This window comes from Tympanuchus pallidicinctus, unplaced genomic scaffold, assembly GCF_026119805.1.
Source record: "Tympanuchus pallidicinctus isolate F22 unplaced genomic scaffold, pur_lepc_1.0 scaffold2, whole genome shotgun sequence".
Classification (NCBI taxonomy): domain Eukaryota; kingdom Metazoa; phylum Chordata; class Aves; order Galliformes; family Phasianidae; genus Tympanuchus; species Tympanuchus pallidicinctus.
In genome coordinates, this window is record NW_026294721.1 from 25,299,200 (window position 1) to 25,319,495 (window position 20,296).

Genomic DNA, 20,296 nt, shown 5'->3' on the forward strand with positions numbered 1-20,296 from the left:
TATTCACACACTTAACAGCCTACTTATTTTATTTTATAGCTAACTGATAGCTGCTTCCTTTGTTGCTACAGCTTTCTAATTAGCATACAAGCTAAGAAACTACTCAAGGAAATGGCTTAACTAGGGAAAGAGCTTGTTTCTTCAATTTTAATCTTGTTTTTGGCAGTGTGAACCACAAGGTGCCATATTAAGAACAAGTGTACAAGCACATATAGGGATTTGCCATTTACAGAAATATCAGCCATAAATAGTGTAGGCTTGGTAGAAGATGTTTTTTTTTTTTTTTGGCTAAAAGAAAACAATCAGTAATGAATTTCAACATAGTTCATCTTAATGTACTCCCCCCCCCATCAGCTGATGCAAACAAACAGAGAAACAAAAGCACAGCAAAGATGTCCAAAGATATTTCTAGTTTTGACATTTCACATTCAAGTTCACAAAACATACACTCATTGGCTTATATATAAGTGGATATGTCTCGAAAATGAGAAAGTTCAGCTGAAAGCATTTATAGATTTCCTGCCTTTTTTTCCCCTCTGTGCTACAGCTAGAAGGTAAAAAGAAAATGCCTGGGTTCCAGATCTGCATTCCTAAATTCTCAAGGCACGCCACTCTCCCTCATCAAACAAACTAGCCCAATAAAGCCTGCTGTGGAACACAACGCTCTGTCACCCCAGTTAAAGCTGACAGCCATGTAGATGTCATATAGCAGAGAGAGGGCTTAGATTCACTTGGATTAGCTTTTTCAGTAATTCATCTTGCTTCATATGGAAGCAGGAGAGACAAACCAACTGCTCAAAGCAGAATCTAAGTATCAAAATAAGTTCTTCCAACAAATACATGAACTAAAATGGATCAGCACAGCTCTCTTGACAAGCATAACTTTAACAGTTTGCACCTTATGAAGCAACTGTATGACAGAGGTCTCCATTGGCCCAGCTCAAACAACTTCAAGGTTATTTAGAAAATAAATGCTTCTCTTTATGAGACTTGTTCAACAGCTATAGGATTAAAAATATATATATACTGATTTTGAAAAATACTGTCAAAAATATAGCAATATGTCTGGTACCTAAATTACGATCGCATGAATATCTTTCTTCAGAGGCTCTTTAGATTTTTGACAATACCCTTAAAGGAGCTGCACAACTGTTAATGTTTTATGTACTTAGTGCATATCATAAATACTATCGTAACTTACAAACGTATTTTTTGTTGTTAGTTACCTTTGTGCTTCCGTAAAAAGTCAATGCTCTTCTGTAGTACAGTGGATTTATCCATCTTCCGAGCATTACCTGGAAGCATGGAACCCAGCTCTTTGATAAGAACATTAAACTGATCTCGACGTTTCTTTTCAGACTTGTTTCTAGACACTCTGACAAATGAAACAGAAAATGTTTTATAGCAATTATGAGAACTTACAATAAGATACATATTACAAACCCCCGCTGGAAGAACTGTCACATTTACTCCAAACCACAGGCAACATTTTGAAAGAATGGTATCCTTCTCAAGGAAGGATGCACTTGGGTCTTTGCAATAGACCCCGGTTGGACAAAAATACAAATACGCCACAAATCTAGAGAATAACAGCAACAGAAACGCTTGAATAATGTTGTAAAATGTGGTTACTTACAATGTTTAACTTACAACTTACTCATGTTTTTTATTCCACTGAGAAATCTTGGTCCAAAGGTACAAGCACAGGATATTCTTAGAATTAGGTGAACTGAAAAATTACCTTTTTGCTTTATCTTTGTCATCTTCTTCCACCAGACCATCAAAAATGCTTCCATCATTTCTGAAAGAACCAAAAATAATGAGGAAAAAAAAAAACAACACAAAAGAGAGAGCTCATTATACATCATTTCCCTTAAATCAAGAAACTGAAGCACTGTTTTATTACTGTAACATCTCACAAGGACCACCATCAATAACCCAAAGACAAGCTGCTCTAACTTTTTGTAGACTGTTTACTAAACAGACAGCATAAAGACTGACATTTCTGACACAGCCCAAACTAGTTTTAGGATATTTCCAATGCGAACTCAAAATTCTACACAAATATTTAATTAAGAATTATTTAATTCTATTTTTCCATCTTCTTAATTAAATAATGAATTTACCCTATCCTTTTTAAAATGTTACAGGAGAAATTTGTTGCTTCAACTTTTTCATAGGATCTATTACAATATTGGAAATACTTACAGTAAGAAAGTACTTGTTCTGCCTTAAATACGTCAGTAATAGAAGAGAGCTCGGGAACATGCTATAGTTCATCCATGCAAGTAATTTTATGCATATGAATATATGCATATATTGTTAACTCTAAACAGTAGCACTAATTATTCATTACATTTGGTTCCTAAACAAGTATCACAATTTTTACTCAACTTGAAAATTGTGCATGTATTGCTAAAGAGGTTTTAAGATAACAACATGAAAACATTTTACTTTTAAGAAGCCTCAGTATACTTTATACAATACTTTATTTGATTTCCTTTTAAAAGTCAAGATGAAATTGTTCTTCTGTTTTCCAGAACTGCTGTATAATTGACTCATATTTTATTTCTCCCATTTCTTCTGTCTGTATTCAGTTTATTTAGTGTTGTCCACCCACTGGCTACTGCATGTCCAACCTTAATTTTTTAACCACCTGTTTCCTTGCCTTGAGGCAAGTAACTGTCCATTCAAAAAGCTTACTTCATCCCTCTGATTTACAGCGATAAATCATCAAGTAATCATACATGATGATAAGCAGAGATGTTAGGAAATAATTATCTTCTGTCACTACATTAGCATGAAACTTTCAGAAAGAATTCACATATTCAAAATGCTGAAGTTTCAGAGAGATTCAGCAAAACTTCACTAAAAAAATAAAAAGTCGTAAGTACTTTAAAACATTTATCCCTTATATTTATTGGGTTTTATTCAGAATGGGCTTAACTTTCTGTAAATTTTATGCAAGTCTCATTTCCTGAAATCTGAAAAATGGTAACAAGCAGTACATTAGGGACAGATGTTCACCCAAGCTGCTAAGAAAGTCTAGGGCAAGGAATCAAGTAGAAACCATGCCCCAGCTATTACTTTTCCCTTGAAATAGGTTACCAGGTCAGTTTACTGTCATGTAGCACCACTAATCATTTAAATGTATTTGTTTTCCTTAATCAAATAGTGAAGTATTTAAAAAAAAAATAAATCAAGTAAGCACTAAAAATCAACTCAACTTGCACAGATGCTGTTCCATGTCTGAAAATAGTCGTACATTTTAAGATTCATCTCAAGCAACAAAATAAACCATTTCCAATTATTACAACACAATACATTTAAGGACAATCAAAATAGTGGCCAAAAGTAGCCAAAACCTCACCCCTCTTATTTTTTTTTTGCATAAATTATCATTCTCTGTATATTAACTGTAAGAATAAAGTCAGTAAAGAAAGTATTTAACAGTAATTCCCTTAAAACTCAGTTTCTATAAGCATACCTGTCTGCAATGGAGCTCATTTTATGGGTGCTTATGGTAAAAAACATAACATAGCACACTTTAGTCTTGTGGTAGACATTTGTACGTTTGCCTGTTGGAAAAGAAAAAAAAAACAACAAAATGTAACTCTGGAGGAATAACCACATACTTCACTAGAGAATACTTGTCTTTATTTTTTCTTTAAACAGCTTTTAATCTCCTCTCAGTCTCCTGCTCTGTACTGACATCTTCTCTAATCTAGTCTCCATTACCACTATAACCTGGAATTTAATATTTTATTTTACATGACAGAGTTTAAAAGAACACTGCTTCATTAAATGTCATAATCAGTAAATTTGGACAAAGCCAATATAAGCCTTTCCCTGGCTCCAAATTTGGGGATTTAAAATTAAAGTATTTATTTCAACAAATATCTACTCGCTGGTACCCAAACATTACAGATCTACAAAGGTGTACAGAAAGATTGAATGCCAAAGATAAAACAGTGCAGTAAAATCTCTCTTTGACATAAAAAAAGTCAGTAGTCAAAAGCTGCTTATGGAGCAGCAGGACTGGAATTTAAGAGATTAAGGAACAACTGTGTGAAACAAAAAGTTTTATATAAGAGCTACAGTTGCAGATTTTCAGGTGTTTTTTAAATGCTATGAACTTAACATTAAACAGGAATTACATCTATTTCAAAGGAGCTCATTTTAGTCACTTCAGTAAATCACAGTTTCTGAGAAGGAAGGATTTACTTGTTTCTGAAAGTGCCAAATCCAGCAGAGCAGCGGTAATACCTCAAGAAATATGGCAGCTGCTACTTCATGATCCAATCAGTCAACAAAATGTTCCAGGAAGAGCTAATCTCAGTTTTTTGACAGAAAGGGAAACTGAGGAAGAAAGCTTATGTTCAAACCAAACTTCAGAACTGAGTACAATGAGAAAAATAAATGAGAAAGCTGGGCTGCAGCACAGTCTCCTTCAAGGTACATAACAGAGTGCGCATGCAATTTTGCCTAAGAGCCCTCTTAACCACTTCTTCAAGTAATAAGGTTCAGCTTTGTGTTGCATTTATTCTCCAAAGTCCAGTGCCCTGTAGAGGCACTTGAAGTAAACCATTCTACTATTCAAATACTTCAAAACAGCAATTGTATTGGCTGTTCCTACAGACTTAATTCCCTACATTTGTTGACCAAGGTTTATAAAGTAACAAAGCTGTATTATTTGAAAACAAGGCAGAAATGGCAAGAGAAAAATAAATTTTGAAAGTTTTTGCTCAAATTTTTGTGAGAAGTAAGCAACAGCACAGAGGTTACATTGCTCAGCTGTAAAAGCAATCTACCATCACTAGCACAGAATTAAAGATGATTGGAATTCATTTAGATTATACAACACTGATAGAGGAATGCAGTAGTTGCAATTTTAACCTTGTATCAGTTTTTAAACAATTTGGGAACTCATGGGGATCAAGAGTAACATGTAATTCCATTGGCTAAATGATACACTGTTCCATTAATATACAAAAGAAAAATATACAGCTAAGCATATGTCACTAAATACAACTTGTGACATAGCTGACATCTTCTTTATGCAGAATCAGAGCTCAAGAGTCAATATTTTTCACTTCAACAAAGTGCTCAGTTTCTAGTTTCCCTTACTACAGTACACAGATCTTCCATCAGAACTGGCGATTCGATTTGGCATCCAGAACAATTAAAGGAACTTAAAAACTATCTAAAATGCATACGTAGTGAATTTTTTTTCTCTCTTTTCAAGGTCTGACCCTTTGCATCCTACGTAGCAAGAAACTGCAACTGTCAGTGATACGTGTCAGTGGAAAAGACTGCAGAGACACATACACTGAAATCAGGCAACTTTAATGCAAACAGCACAGAAATCAAGGACTATGTGTATTTCTAAAAATCAAATTCAGTCATGTTCTACAGCAAAAAAGACACTACTTTGCCACTGCCTTTCGTGTTGATGACAGAAAGCCAGAGGAATTTTATTAATTAAAACAATACCTTTTATTTTACCTTTTATACTTTGGGACTTGTTAAAGTGTATGGTTTAGGGATGAAACGCTGGTTCTTCTCAAGAACAATGTGGAGTATCCTCTTTTACAGAAAAGCATTAAATTATGAACTGTAAAAAAATCACAAAGGAGAGTTTTTAAGTCAATTAATCACAGAATTAATATTTTCTAAATAAAAAAAAGTCTTCATGTGATTTATTAATGCCATATTCTGCCTGCTTTCACTGTCAGAATTCACCTTGCTTAAAAGCTCTGTTCCTTGTTAAACAGTGTATACTAAAACTATTTCTTCTCTGCTTCAAGCTGCTGTCACTTTATGTCTATCTTTAACCTTGACATCATTTTTACTTTTAAATGTGGTATCAACCACCTACATCTTCGCTTTCATTTGCTACCTGCAAAGCAGCTCTCCACACCATGATTTAAGCGTCCCTCCTGCTAAAACTCTTACTTGGCCCTCCACTGTCTTTCTCACTGATGCCTTTTCTTCTTCAAACTCTCAGAATTGCTACTCTCAGGACTGCAGAATGTATAGAATGCTGTTAGTGACTAGAAAAGTCATCCAGCTGCATTATTGCTGCTGCCTCAGACAGACATTAAATTCTTCTTTCAATACCCAGTTCAAAAACCATTCCAAAAACATATTCCAAACTAACCCCACAAATGCAGTATTTGCATTAAGAAAATCAGTCTAAGTGATCCTCAATTTCTGATTCCATTATACTACTATTTTTCATTGGAATGTATTTTATAGTCTTTCCCTCACACCATGCTACTTCCTACGTTTCTAAGTTACTTGAAATTGTTTTTTTCCTCCTGCCTTTATCTCATTTCTCTCTGCCTTGCTTTCTGTTCTTAAAATAAAATGAATTCACTGAACAACGTGTTCATAAAACTTTCTACAAATCTTACTATAAAAAGCATTAAATTCTAAAACGAACGTCATGATCTAAAAACAAAGCTTATGCTACTCTCAGATTCATTAATGCTACTGAAAACATCAGAATTATTTCTGCACTTTTTTCGATTAGAAAAATTAAATTCCTCCTTCCCTTGCACCTAGCAGAGGCTCTTAAGTGGTTAAAAACCAGACACAGATATTAACATAGGAAGTTAAAACACAGTAGAACAATCTGCCAAAAAGAGGAAAAACAATTACGGCATGATTCAATGAAGCCACTCACTCTTTTCTGGCCAAATAACCTGCTGCCCCATTGACCTACTTTTTTAGGTGCTTACAGCCTCCTCTCCTCTCCTGTTTTGTTCCCTTTGACAAGTGCAAACATTAACAGTGACAAGGAGTCCCATGTAGGCTAGGTTACAGAGACTGCAACATGAAACCCATGTTTTTAAACTGCTTGGAGTTGAAGAACTCCGCCAACTCTCACCCAGCTCCTAGCAAAGGAAAATTTTAGACTTCATCTCTGCAACATGCAGAAGTTTGGGCTTTTTTTGCTTTTGATCACCATTAACAATACAGACCTTAAGCACAGAACCATGCACATCAATGTCTAAAACAAAGCAAAAAAAAAAAAACCCAAAGTTTTTAAGAATATTTCAAAATGGGATTTCAAGATGAAGAGGACAAGAATATGTTTATGTTATAAAAGAACATAGGCAAGCTTAAACCAGACCAAAAGGAAAGCTAATCACAGTGGAAAAGCTTTTGTAACCAAAACCACACAGATCTCTAACTCAGTAGAAATGGCATGCATGTGAAAGCAAGCAGAGAGGTCTGGACGCCTACACACCAGCTCTTTCAGCCACAAGTGTTCAAAGGTCAGGAGTCTGTCTCTATAAATCATGAGTGCTGGGTTTTTTTTTTTGCTGTTGTTTCTGAAAATTATTTTTAATATGATCAATTCTTTTGTTGTTGTTTCTATCTTCTGTACACATTCAGTGCATGCTTTCAAATTTTTCTGTCTGATCAAGAAGAATAGCGACTCACTATTTTTAGGAAAACCTAAGTTCCTCAATCAAAAACCTCAGCTGCTGCCATGGATGTACAAATTATTAATACCCAACATTGCTCAATCTACAGCAAAAGCAGGAAAGCTAGCAATACCGCAGCCTCTGTGCTGTGCTGACTTATCATTCTGAGAGTGACATGCAGTTACTGGATAGCACATTAGTGCACAGCCAAAGAAACAGTTCTGAATAAGTCCTAGGGTAAAAAGCCACAATCCAACCTCAGGTAACAACAAAAAAATCTGCACCATCTGACAAAATGTTCCATGTTACAGGCTGAAGGAATTTCAGTAACCTCAATCCGATTTTGTCATTGACTGGTCTGCATACTGACAGTATTAAATCTTAGAAAAACAAGTTCAAAAACTGGGAACACTGGGAAATTACATCACAATCTTGCTCATGACAAGTATGACAGATGAGGCAACAGCCAATTCTGTATATAGTCAGTGACTGAAGCTTTTATGTCTCCTCCAACACTTCAACAATAACATTGCTAAATATTTTTGAGAAAGAATCGATATTGTCTTTGTACTGAAAGAGGTATCTACATACATCTTAATTTTATAAGTAATGTTTTCATCACTTTCACCAGATTGCAGTTCTCAGATGGAATTACTGAGAGATGACAAGCACCAGTAATACAAATAATTTCAACCAGGAAAAACTTTATGAAAAATACAGGAAACGATTCAGTTGTCCAACAATACAGTGTCTGCAAACTGAATCAGATTAGCATCATTAATACAACCTGATCTCTATGCCATAATCCTATTTTGCCAGGGGAACAAACTAGTGATTACAATCACTGAGGATTAGCTTTAGAGATCTTGTTTAAAGAATCAAAATCACGGGACAACAGTCTGCACTTCCACAGCAGCTGATGCCACAGAACAGCAGGATACTGTTGGGTTACAGAGCACAGTAAGCAAGCCAAGGAGCAGAAAAGTCACACTGTGAGTGAACAGTCAAACCAGTACCTGACTCCCAACACAAGCAGAGCAACAAGAACTTATTTACTAAACAGACCCTGAAGATAATTATAAACCATCTTGATACTACTTTCCAAGAACAAAGAAACACTTATGTCTGCACTACAAACTTTTCAGATTTTACTCTAGAGAGACCTCCCAACATAACAGGCCAACAGAGATCCATCTGTTGTCTCATGTCCAGAATACTACACCACTATCACTCAACGCTTTCACTTCATTCCTTCCTTCCTGTTTCCTTCCTCAGTCCAATCATTTTTCTCTTCATCTTTTTGGAGGAAGGAGTAGAGAGAAGAAGAGAAAGAATTTGCTTTGTTCAGTTTTAAGTAACTATGGATTTCTGGAGAGGGCAAGAGAGCTTAAGATAGGTGAGCCATGACCTGTTCTCTAAATTAGATTTCCATCTCTCCACGGTTATAGAAAGCACTTCTGTTCATCATTTCCCTGTTCCATACCAGTTGGACTGATCTCTTCTCAACCAGCTGATCTGCTATCATCTTCCACTTTTCTCTGGAGTCTACTTCCCCTTTGCTACCTTCAGCATGAAGCCTGGCACACAGCTTCCTGTCCTCTGAAGAGTTCTGCATCAAATTACTGGCCTGGAGCACAATGCTGATTTCTCATCTGGGTTCAGGCTCTGACTCGCAGTTGGACTTCCCAGCTCGTTCTTAGACTTGACTTCATATCACAGAGTAGCCTGATGATCTGGGCTCTTGCCTGAACCTGATTACACACTCTGATGAGCAGCCTGTCCTTTTGGCTCCCTGCCGTGGCTAGAAAGAACTCAGCTAGTAGCTGCAAAGCTTCATACGCAGCTGGTCTTCAACAGTGAAGACCTGAAGGCCTTCTTTAGCATTCAAGTGCATATCAGTCTTCTTTTCCTCCCCTCCATCTCTCCCCAGGCTACTTGTTTTATCTTTAATTTCTCAGATATGAATTAAAATTAACCACAACTAGAAATAATCTGATGTGTTGCTTATGCACCCTTTCATATCATTACCAAAGATACTGGAATAAACTGATTACAATACAGATTCTCAGAGTTTGTCAAAGGATCACAAAATAGCTGAGGCTGGAAGGGGTCTCTGGGTGCCTCTGGTCCAACAGTGACACCCAGAGCAGGGCACCCAAGGCCATGCAGCTCTGGAAGAACTCCAAAAAGGAAACTCCACAGCCTCCAGGCAGTGCTGGGTCACCCTCACAGTGAAGTGCTTCCTGATGTTTGTTTGTGCCTACTGACCTGTCCTTGGGCACCACTCCCTTCTCTTCTTGCAATCTCCCTTCAACTCTTTACAGAAATTCCCCAACCCTTCTCTTCTCCAGACAGAACAGTCCCAGCTGTCTCCTCTCATAAGAAAGGAGCTGCTCCATGCCTTCTCATCATCTTCACAGTCTTTAACCGGACTCTCTAACAGTTCTAGATCTCTTTTGCACTGGAGAGCCCAGAACTAGACCCAGCAATCCAGGTAAGATCTCAGCAATGCTGAGTAGAGAGAGGAAGGACATCCCTCAACCTGCTGACAATAATCAAAGAAGAATATAAATCTAAGCAGATTTATACAATAAATACAAAGGGCAGTGCTTAACGACTTGGCCACTAGATCAATATTCTTCCATATTCTCATGCAAAATATCTTCTCATTCCTTTGCATTCACAGTTCCCTATGAGAGATTCTCTTCCCTCAATAACAAAGCCATGCAAGCATGACACAAACACTGCCTGTAAATCCTGTGAAACTAGTTTGCACAAGAGGAGGCTGCAGCTACAGGTTTCAATTCCTCTTGCACCAGTTTTTATTTTATAAGGTTCCTCCCTGCCTCTCGCCACTTTTATTGGACTTTCACTGGAGGTTTGCATCCTTTTGACTCTGGCCACAGAAAGCAGATTTGTGAAGTAATGTGTTTAAAAAGAACTCACAAATCACACTCACAGTTTCAAATACAATCTTTATTATTTTGTTCTCATTAAAAACTGTGGCTCTAGGTACCTTCGAAAATTCGCATAGCTGAGAAGGAGGAAACTATTAAATAAATCTGTGACTGATGGGTTTTTTAGCAGGAAACCAAGGGTTAAGTCTTCCGAGTATGTGCTGTTTTCTCACATTTGAAATCCAACTTTGCCTATCTGAAACACGCAACTAGTACGTCCTTATTGAGTATTTAAAAACAGCACTTCACTGCATGAATTTTAATCAAGGCAAGCTAACTCGTTAATGCTACAATTCAACACTAGAAACCCTCATGTCCCTGAAAATCTCTACTTTAATGAGACTTGGGGCAGAAATAGCTTACACAGTCAGCTCAGTAACAGGTTCGAAACTGAAGTTAGCAGAGCAGAAAGTACAGCAAACTGTGCAAAATCCTGACATTCTGCTGTTCTCACAAGAGGGATCTAAACTTGGTCTACTTTACAGAGAAGAAAATCCCACCTTCAGTCCTTTATTCTCTTAAAAACAAAGGAGAATGCATGCAATTGACAGGTCAGGCGTTTTTTCCAGAAGCTCGAAGACGTAACAGTACCATGAATGTGCTCAAATACTGAAATTCCTACTGCAGAAAATTATCTGTTTAGTACAAGATAATTATTTTCTACAGAATAAAGTTACCAGACAAACAAAAATGTTCTATTCACTTTATTTCTCAAGATTAATAAAAATGCAATGACAAAACTTATTAAAACACTATTACTACACTGAGAAATGAGACAAGTCAACAAGTTAAGCATTCTTCTTTCTCTGTCCCAAAAAACAATGGGGAAGAATGTTTACAAGCAAGTAAAAACTGTCCTGGAAATCATCCACTATCAAATTCAACAGATGTAATTACTACACATTCAAAACAAGGTAGGGTAGATTAGGTTCTTCTTCCATTCCATAAAACAATTCTGCTCTGTTTTGATAGAAACCCATGTTTAAATGCAAAAAATGAGACCTTACAGTTATTATTACTGCAACAAAAAACAAAGCATTTGTCAGTGCACTACAATTAATCATGTGCTCACTTGACATTACCTGCCAGACTTTTAGTAGCAATGCATGTGTGTACTGTAAGTGTGAAAGAGGTAGTTTAAAGCAGTTAATGAAATGCATACAAATGAACCTTTACAAAATTCTATCCCAGATCAAGAAATTTAATCCAAAGAATATTTAATACTTCAAATAATCCAAAAGAATTCCCATAGTTTGTATGCGAAGAATCAGACCAACTAATAATAAAAAAAAACAACCACCCAAATAAAAACCTTTGTTCAAAATTTCTCGCTCTGTTACCACTACTGCATCCTAAAACTCTTTAGAGATCACTGCAGTCAAAAAGATGGCCAAGAAGGCCTCTAAGAACTTATGCTGTGAAAGTTTAAGGATTTTGTTGTTGCTGGCTTGTTTGTTTTTTTTTATAGGAGACAAAAGACTTATTCCTGCATAGGGCACTCATCTAGAATAAGGACAGACAGACTCAGTACTCCTTCAGATCAGTGCATACATGAAAATTACCACACATAAGATAGCAGGGACAGGGTACGCATAGGCTCTGAAGATAAGGACGTGGCTACAGATACAAGTGACTTCACAGAGAAACTATCTATTTCTAATCACTTTTACCAAATTCCTTTGTAAAGCTGAACATTTCCAAGATACTGTTAGCTTTTTACAAATTATTATTTTTGCCACTCATTTCTACAACTGTATTAAATTCCCTCTCTACTGCTAGCATTAGTAACTGTGATCACACAGTCAACACAGCCCGAAGCCAGACCAGCCTAAGGGCAACCCAAACATTGTTTCATTCAGGTAAAATCATCCACATTCTCTTCACCATACAGCATGCCTGATGTTGGCACCGGGGAAGGGGAAGCAGTCAATCACCAGGTTAGACATATTCTGGCAACAATGCCAGCTCATGATGATCTATACCATGTGTTAAATTACAACCAGAGAATAAAATTAGAAGGAATGAGATTTCAGTTTCTGCTCAGAAAAGACAGTGTTGTGGTTCCTATTTGAGAAGTCTGCTCCATATTTTAGATGAAACAAACATTTGCACTCTCTCATGAATTGCAGTATAGCATGTGACAACATGGAACAAATTAAATTTCAAAATGAGGTTTGTATACATGCACTATTTCAGAATAATGCAGAGCTTAGTTTCTTGATATAGAAAGAATTCCAGAATTCAGCTTTTTCAATAGGAAACTCACAATGCAAAGCACATACGTATCTATACTTCATATTATACTTATGTACTCTATTCACCTGTAGCTACAGAAATTTAAGTGAAAGAGTGACTTATACTAAGACCACAACTCTTAAAGTTGTGCAAGAGTACCAAATGGACAAACATAAAAAACAAACAAGGATAGTTGAAAACAGCAACTCAAAAATAAGTGACAGGTGCTGTAGGAAGCTAATACTTAATCTGAACCTTAATTATTCATCTCATTCAGAAATGCAAGGATAAATACAACACTTCAAAAATATTTAGTGATGGGCCTTTTTTTTTTTTTCTAATTTGATTGCACAATCCTCAATCTGTGCAGCTGTGCAACTGCTTCTGATGCTTAGATTTCCCAGCACACATGACTCATGCACAACTAAATTATCCTGTAAAGCATTTGGGAAGAGCAGACCGACTGCCTGTGGAGTGGCAGAACACTTCATTGGAAACTGTCTTGGAAAAGAAAGAGGAACTAAAACTTCATGCTCATGTTACCATTAAAAAAAAAAAGAGAAGGAACACTTTTTGTTCAAACACTCAAGTAAAGTCCAAGTCAAAAATACCAAACTAGGAGCTTCTCCTGCCTGCAGCTCCCTCTCTTCCCCCATATCTGTATTAGCACACAGCTCCTGCTATATTCATAAGATTAACGAGATTTAGCAAGGACTTTTCTGTAACTCTGGCATCTGCCATTAAGTCCTTCAGTGTTTCCTCTGCCCAGTACAACTACCTGTTACTGAAAGAGCAAGTTTACACATCGAACAGGGTCTCAACACTACAGTCACAGAATTCTGAACACCTGCATTGTTGTGCTCTCCTTCATCTCATTACACAAAACATTAGAGTTTGTCATTTGTCAGAACTGTCAGCACAACGATCCAGGCTCAACTGGAATTACAGTGATTGCAAAACCTGAGACACAGGACACATGCTTCATTACAACAGCAAGAAATACCTTAACTGGATAGGGGAAAATAAAAAGGCAAAATAAATTAAAAAGCTTTACAATTGCTGCTCAGACGAAATATCTTAACTGTTGTCTTAGATAAAAAAAATGGACAAATCCAAGACAAAAGATATTTCCTAGAAACCCCTGCAGAGCAATCTGTAACCACACTGGGGATAAAGTTTAAGGTATCCTTTAGCCACTTCAAATGCTATAAACAAGGACCAAAAGGAAATGGAACATCACAACATTCAGCAAGTAGCAGGACTTGCTCAGGCAGGAAGAATGGTGTATTTTAAAGAATGGTACTGCACAAAGCATGCAGAAACACAGTACAGCAACAGTGTATAAACTCTAAATGTAACGTAATTTTACTGTAATCATTCCTTACATGCATGGTAATAAGTCTCTGCTTAAACATTCAAATATTAGAGTAAAGAGCACAACTGAATTTCTGAATGTTCAATTAATGCTATTAAAAGGAATACCACTGTAATTTGAAGAAGCACTGCAAGTTCTAAACAACTGTCTTTAGCCATTTATCTTCTGATATCCTATCAGTTTATGCAAATGTCATGTTTGTTCAACTTCTTTCTTCATGCTTCTGAGTAGCAGCAGCATGCACTCCTTCTTTATGGCTCTGTGACTACTGACATTAACAGAAACCTTCAGAACTTGTGTTCAGTATGTGGAGTTCAAAAATTCCACTCTCTCACCTTCAGGGGGTCACCAAAGCACACCAACAAATTCCTTGTTCCCATTAACTACAATTACAACCAAAGCCTTGAGTCTGGTCTACTTAATAGCAAATTAGTTTGATAGATGATGATGACAGAATTCCTCTTCAAACATCAGGTATTTTTTTAATGAACATTTTCTGGAGCTTGCAGAGCAATTCAGCACTTGCAGCAGAACTAGATGCAACCATTTTCCACTCTGCAAGCACTTTCAAAAATATTTTAAAAATCGTAATACTTACTGAAAGTCATAAAATATAATACAACCATAGATTTTTTTAAGGCTAGTGTTTTTAAATTTTGCTGCTCAGATAAGAACTTTCAAAACAGTATGGGGAAAAAAAGTAATTTTTCAAATTAAACTCCTTTTGTATTTTCAGAAATTCAGATTCTATCCTGATACTTCTCTATATGCTTTTAAAAGCTTGTATGAGTGCTCCAAGTTATTTACATTAGAACCATTACTCTTTTGCACTGCCTATAATATTCAACATGAAATGATATCAGCTATTTGGTACCACACACACTATATCAGCATGATTCCTTAAGCCCTTTTTAGGCTTCCATTAGCTTTCTTTCTTTTGCAACTTTTCCAGCTTTTATTTTACAGAACAATAAGGTGAACTACTTCTATTTACCTAAACCCAATTCAGCTCGCTTACTTCTTGCCCCCTCAAAGTCTTCTCTGCTCTCTCAAGTTCTCAACAGCTCCCAAATTAGCATCACTGTGATTTACTCACAAACACTTACAACCTTTCCTTCCAGGTCATTCCCGAAGATACTAAAATTAGCAATGCTTAAAAGACTGCCATCTCAAATAGCAAGGAGGATCTAGTTAAAAATCAAGTTGCACTAGATACGTCCTACAGCTAATAGCTGAAATCGTAGCAAATGAGGTAGAACATTCCATTTAGGCTCTTTTTCCACTTTTTAACAGAATCTGATTCAGACTGAGTATTGAAGACCTGAGAAGTAACATGAAGAAAGTATTTATAAAAGCCTTAGAGATTCCTAGGATCTTGCTAGGCTCCTATTGAACACTGGTATCAAGGAATAGGATACCAATAGTTATCAGCATTCACAAGAAACACTGGAACTAATATAAATCAGATGTTGAGGCCACATGCTAAAAGGCTAATGAATACAGCCATACTTTACTTAAGCATATATGGAGGCTTGAAACAGTTTAGTTATGCCTAATGCATAAACTAATTTACTAACAGAGTGAGAATGAAATACAGAAGAGAGTAATATTCCAAAGACAAGGTTACTTAAAAAAATGAAGGCTCATTATAACTTGCTGGCTTACAATTTTGAAGTTCTGACTCCCAACATTTGTCTTCATTTTAAAGGCTTGTTCTTGCCTCAATAAGGCCTCCCCCTGAGTCTGCTGGATGAAGCACCAGAGTATTAAATTTTGATTCTAACTTAATTTTTGGGTTTTTTTGCTAGCTGAAGTCTCTGAAACATGTATATAAAGATTTTTTAGAAAGGGTTATACAATTTGAACAGAGAGATGCTTTATGCCTGGGAGAACAAAATATGACATCTAACATTTTCATGCTAGTTATAATACGCAATAATGTTGTGGATATAACCAATTTAAATTACTCTGCAAATAACTTGGTTTGAAGAAAAAAAAAAAAAAAAAAAAAAAAAAAACCAACAAAAACCCACACCACATTTAATATTAAAAAAAAAACCCACCCCAAAAATAACAACCTGAAGTTTTCCAAAATGGCGTTGATATCTGTGGTGCTACAACTTCAGATTTGTTTAATGAGCACATTAAAGAACTGATGCTCTCAATGGCAATCTGGTAATTATGGGGAAAAAAAATGAATCAAGAGCTGAAACATGGAAAAATCTGATAAACAGAAAATATAAATGAGTTTATTCCTAATCATTGGCTTAGGCAGGCAGAATATCACCCTAGCAGCAAATGTTCACAAGTTCTCGGGACTCAGGAGAATTAAAGCCATACAGGCACAGATGGGGAGAACTCTCACAACTGTTAGTTCAAGATGAAGTGATTTAACACTGGCAACCAAATATTACTTAAATTTTCAAAGCATTAACAACTGCCATCTTTAACCTCAAACTGAGGAATACAGAAAAAAAAAAAATAATAAAATCAATACTGATTCTTGGTATCAATGCATAAAAAAACCAACAAACTGCAAACATTTGTGAAGACCACCTCTTTTTTTTTTTTTTTTTTTTTTTCTTTTCCCCTTGCTCAGACTCAATGGCTGCAACAGAATTCTGGGCTTCAGTGCCTTTTTGTTTTATTTTTAAATCAACACTGATTAAAAATTCAAGGAAAAATCTGGAGCAGGAAGTACACAAATTTCAGTATTGCACATAAAATTATAAAAAAAAATCATGACTCCTATTTTTCACAATTTAAGAACATAAATAAGGAAGGAAAACAGATTAAAGAACAATCAATTACAAAAGACAGCTGTGATATAGGTCATTTGATTTACTGTCATTGGCAAGTTTTTTTTTCCCTATTTCCTTGACAGTTTGTATAAAAAGAAGCTGCTGCAAAGAAAACCTCAGCTTCCCACTATTAATCAAAGCTAACAATTTTGTCCATGTCACCACTAGCAAGTAAAATGGATCAGCAGACAAAAGCAGCGTGTGCAGACACTGCTCAAGCAGGTTTATTTTGGGTTAGATTTCATTGAGCCTCCAGAAGCAAACATTACCATTACACAGGCCATTCAAAGTTTTCCAAGAATTTAATAACTGATTCAGGCCTGTATGTTCCCAGCAGAGACACAAGAGCACCTCACACCTGCAGCAGAACTTACAAGTTGGTTTTCTCAGAAGGGAATGTAATTCAATCACAGTGTACCAGTAGGTACTAAGAGGAATTAGTTGAGAGATCTGTCCAAAACCATATTAATGACACAAATTAAAATGGTAATACATATACTTCAATTATATTCTTCCTTTCCAAAAAACAGGCATCATCTCACAAAACAGAACAGGCACTGATTCAACAAGAACTGAAGCTTTTGCTTTTAACTGCTCACCGTATTAAAAGCAAAACTAAACAGAAAACAGTATGTGCCAACCTACTGGTACGTATCTTTCAGATTTTGTGTCTCAGTAATTTATTTCCTCTTATTACCTGTGCTACTAAATGCAGCAAGTGAAAACTGAAGTTGTTGGCATCTATGAACTTTCAGATAAACCTTGCAGTATTTTTCTCACTTTGCAATTCACACGGCTGAGACTAAAACACGTCTGTAAGCATTACTACCAAAATTCAAACTAAACTTACTAAACAAACTAAATTTAAAAGAGCTGAAAATGAAAATGTGCTTGCTTCTGTCATTCAAACTCATCTCAACATCGAGCAGTAATGACTGTTGGAATTTAGAAAGAAAATGGATTAATGATATAGCAATATTTGTTTATGCCAATATTGAAATGCCTGACCTCAATCATCCCAGAGAGCAGCCACAGGAACACTGTGGCAGATATGCCAATGGAAATGAATCAAGAAACTTACATTATAAAAGAACTGCATTACAAATATATTTGTACATGAGCAAAGGGAAAATCCAGGAATACACTGCATAACATTTACCTTTCTTTTTCTGAGCTATGTCATTTGCTTATCTAATAATTTAATCTTCCAGATTTTAAGTTAAATGCCAGATTGTATCTTAGCACTGTAAGTTATAAATAGGATTTGGTTTCACATGATTAACTCATCCTGTTGCTTAGAATTATTAAAACATCCACAGAGACTCACCTAATTTCACCAACATTCAATATATATCATCCAAATAACTTTCCAGAGGTTTTTGCAAATGAAGGAATGGGCTTCACACTGCATTTGCTGAAATTGAGATGAAAAGAAAACAATGCTCAAACAATGCCTAAAAAATTATCTTTTAAGGAAAAAAAGCCTAAATACATACAAACCTTCTCTTAAGTTGAAATTTTAAGAGCTGAGGTATTATGTGTATTTTAGAAGATTTATTCTGTGTGGGCCTGGGCTTCAAAGCAAAAAATAACAGAGTAATACGGTAATAATAATTTTCATCAACTATAATAAAAATTCAGTTGAATGACTGTAAGCATCATTAAGCATCTGTGAAATATGAACGCTACATCCTAAATCCATAAAAACTGAAGCAGTAAGAAGTCATCCCATTTATTCCTATATGGAACACAAATTCCTTCTTTCTGTAACTCATCAACACCAGAAACTTTTGGTCTGGTTCAACACAAAGTCCAAAATCTTGAAAAAAAAGTTCAGCACCAACCTGTAATAAGCAAAAGGTGGGAGGGGAAGCTTTAAGACAGTCCTCCACGCTACACGGTCTGTCTCCAGCAAAACAAAGTGGAACTACAGCCTCCTGCCTGTCTTGCAAATCTGCATTACTTTGTTTCACGATTGGAATAATTTGACAAAGAGCAGTGCTTTATCCTACACGGCTCCTCTCCCTCCTTACTGCCTGCCCAGGACATAGCTTTGTTTTGGTGAGCAACTTCACTTCTTTATTTAATTTCAGTCAACTCTTCTGATCCAAAGATAAAACCTGGGATAAACTCCGAACTGGCTCAGAAGCAATCTCTTTCTCTTTAAATCTTTCAGGTACCAAGAAACCATTTGCAGATCATTACCTCTCTAGAACCTACTAAATACACTGAGATTTTTCTTCACTGTGATAGATAGAGCGGCCCCAAAAACTATGACAAAGAGAAGCTACCTGCCCTACAATGTTACATTTCCCATCTCCTGTGGATGGGCTCCAAACGCACCGCCATTCCTTCTTATGCTATGGAAGTAAGCAAGTCAGAACAAATCTAAATGATAGTGGTTTGATTTTTCTCCTGAGTAAAGGGGTTTTTCCACAAGTGGTGACACAGGCACATTTCCAGAAAAGCAGAGGCTGAACTGCATGCATTTACATATGCACACACATCAAGGAGAATAACAACTTTCAAATCTCTGTTCTCTTCCTATTTCTACAAATCAGCATTAGAAATATTTTCATCTCTACTTAGCCATTTGCTTGTGTGGAAAGCATTAAGACAACATTTATGAATATTCTGTTTTTTATTTTATAAAGTAAATATATAAAAATATATTTGTAACTAATATTTATAGAGTAAATACAAAATGTTCTGTTGCTTAAGGACAGTTTTGAACTGAAGATTTTCAGCACTTTTAAAAAAAAAAAAAAAAAAAAAAAGAAAGGCTATGAGAAAGTAACATTTTTATTTGTCCTTTCATTTTTGTAAATGCAAAGGAAAACAGCCCATGGAGAGAAAAATGGTAAATTAAGCTGAAGTGTGCCCTGGAAAACACAAATTCTTGATAACCTTCACAGTCTGAAAAGGCCATTTTGAAAAAAGCAACATCTATGATTTACACCATGTATAAGAAATCAGGATGCTCAAAAAATCTTCTGTTGTAACTTTATAACCTTGTACAGAACACATTATTGCAGCAGTCCATTTTATTATGAAACTTTCTGAACACAAAAGCAGCAACAGATAATCATAATAAAGAAAATTTGAACCAAAAAAGCTCAATAATTATGGAAATATCCTACTGAAGGTGCGTTGCACAAGTAGAATGAGCACAATATTGGGGGTGTGCTAAGGAAAAGCACTGAGAGCACAGAAGAAAGTCTCCTTACTCAGTGCTGGTACCTGACATTACAAAGGAGCAGAGCAGCTGAGGTCTGTTTACCTATCACAAACCAGCTAGAGTATGCCCACTTGCTCCATCTGGTTATAAATAAAAGGACCTTCCTCATCTGATTTGGACAGATGAAACAGCTGTAGGCAAATCAATGAGCTGGTAGAAACGGTTTTTTCAGAAATCTATCATGCTGCCTATGTAGGATGGCACAAAGCAAGTAGCCCAATACTGCAACATAACTCTTGTAGCTTTCTCCTGAA

The 20,296-nt window shown here is 36.0% G+C and overlaps 1 protein-coding gene across 13 annotated transcripts in view; it reads right to left on the minus strand.

Annotated features, from left to right (window-relative positions):
• Positions 1-20,296, minus strand: part of CLOCK (clock circadian regulator) — a 54,425-nt gene that overhangs the window by 23,589 nt on the left and 10,540 nt on the right. For 7 of the 13 annotated variants that reach the window (XM_052681472.1, XM_052681465.1, XM_052681466.1 and 4 more), the window contains 5 exons: positions 18,132-18,218; positions 5,506-5,614; positions 3,488-3,578; positions 1,742-1,801; positions 1,227-1,375 (listed from right to left, as the gene is read on the minus strand). In XM_052681472.1, coding sequence (XP_052537432.1) covers positions 1,227-1,375; positions 1,742-1,801; positions 3,488-3,534 — 256 coding nt within the window. In that variant the 5' untranslated portion in view covers positions 3,535-3,578; positions 5,506-5,614; positions 18,132-18,218. Of the gene's footprint in view, positions 1-1,226; positions 1,376-1,741; positions 1,802-3,487; positions 3,579-4,200; positions 4,360-5,493; positions 5,615-18,131; positions 18,219-20,296 lie in introns of all 13 variants that reach the window. The other 6 variants (XM_052681474.1, XM_052681473.1, XM_052681468.1 and 3 more) reach the window with 5 other exon arrangements.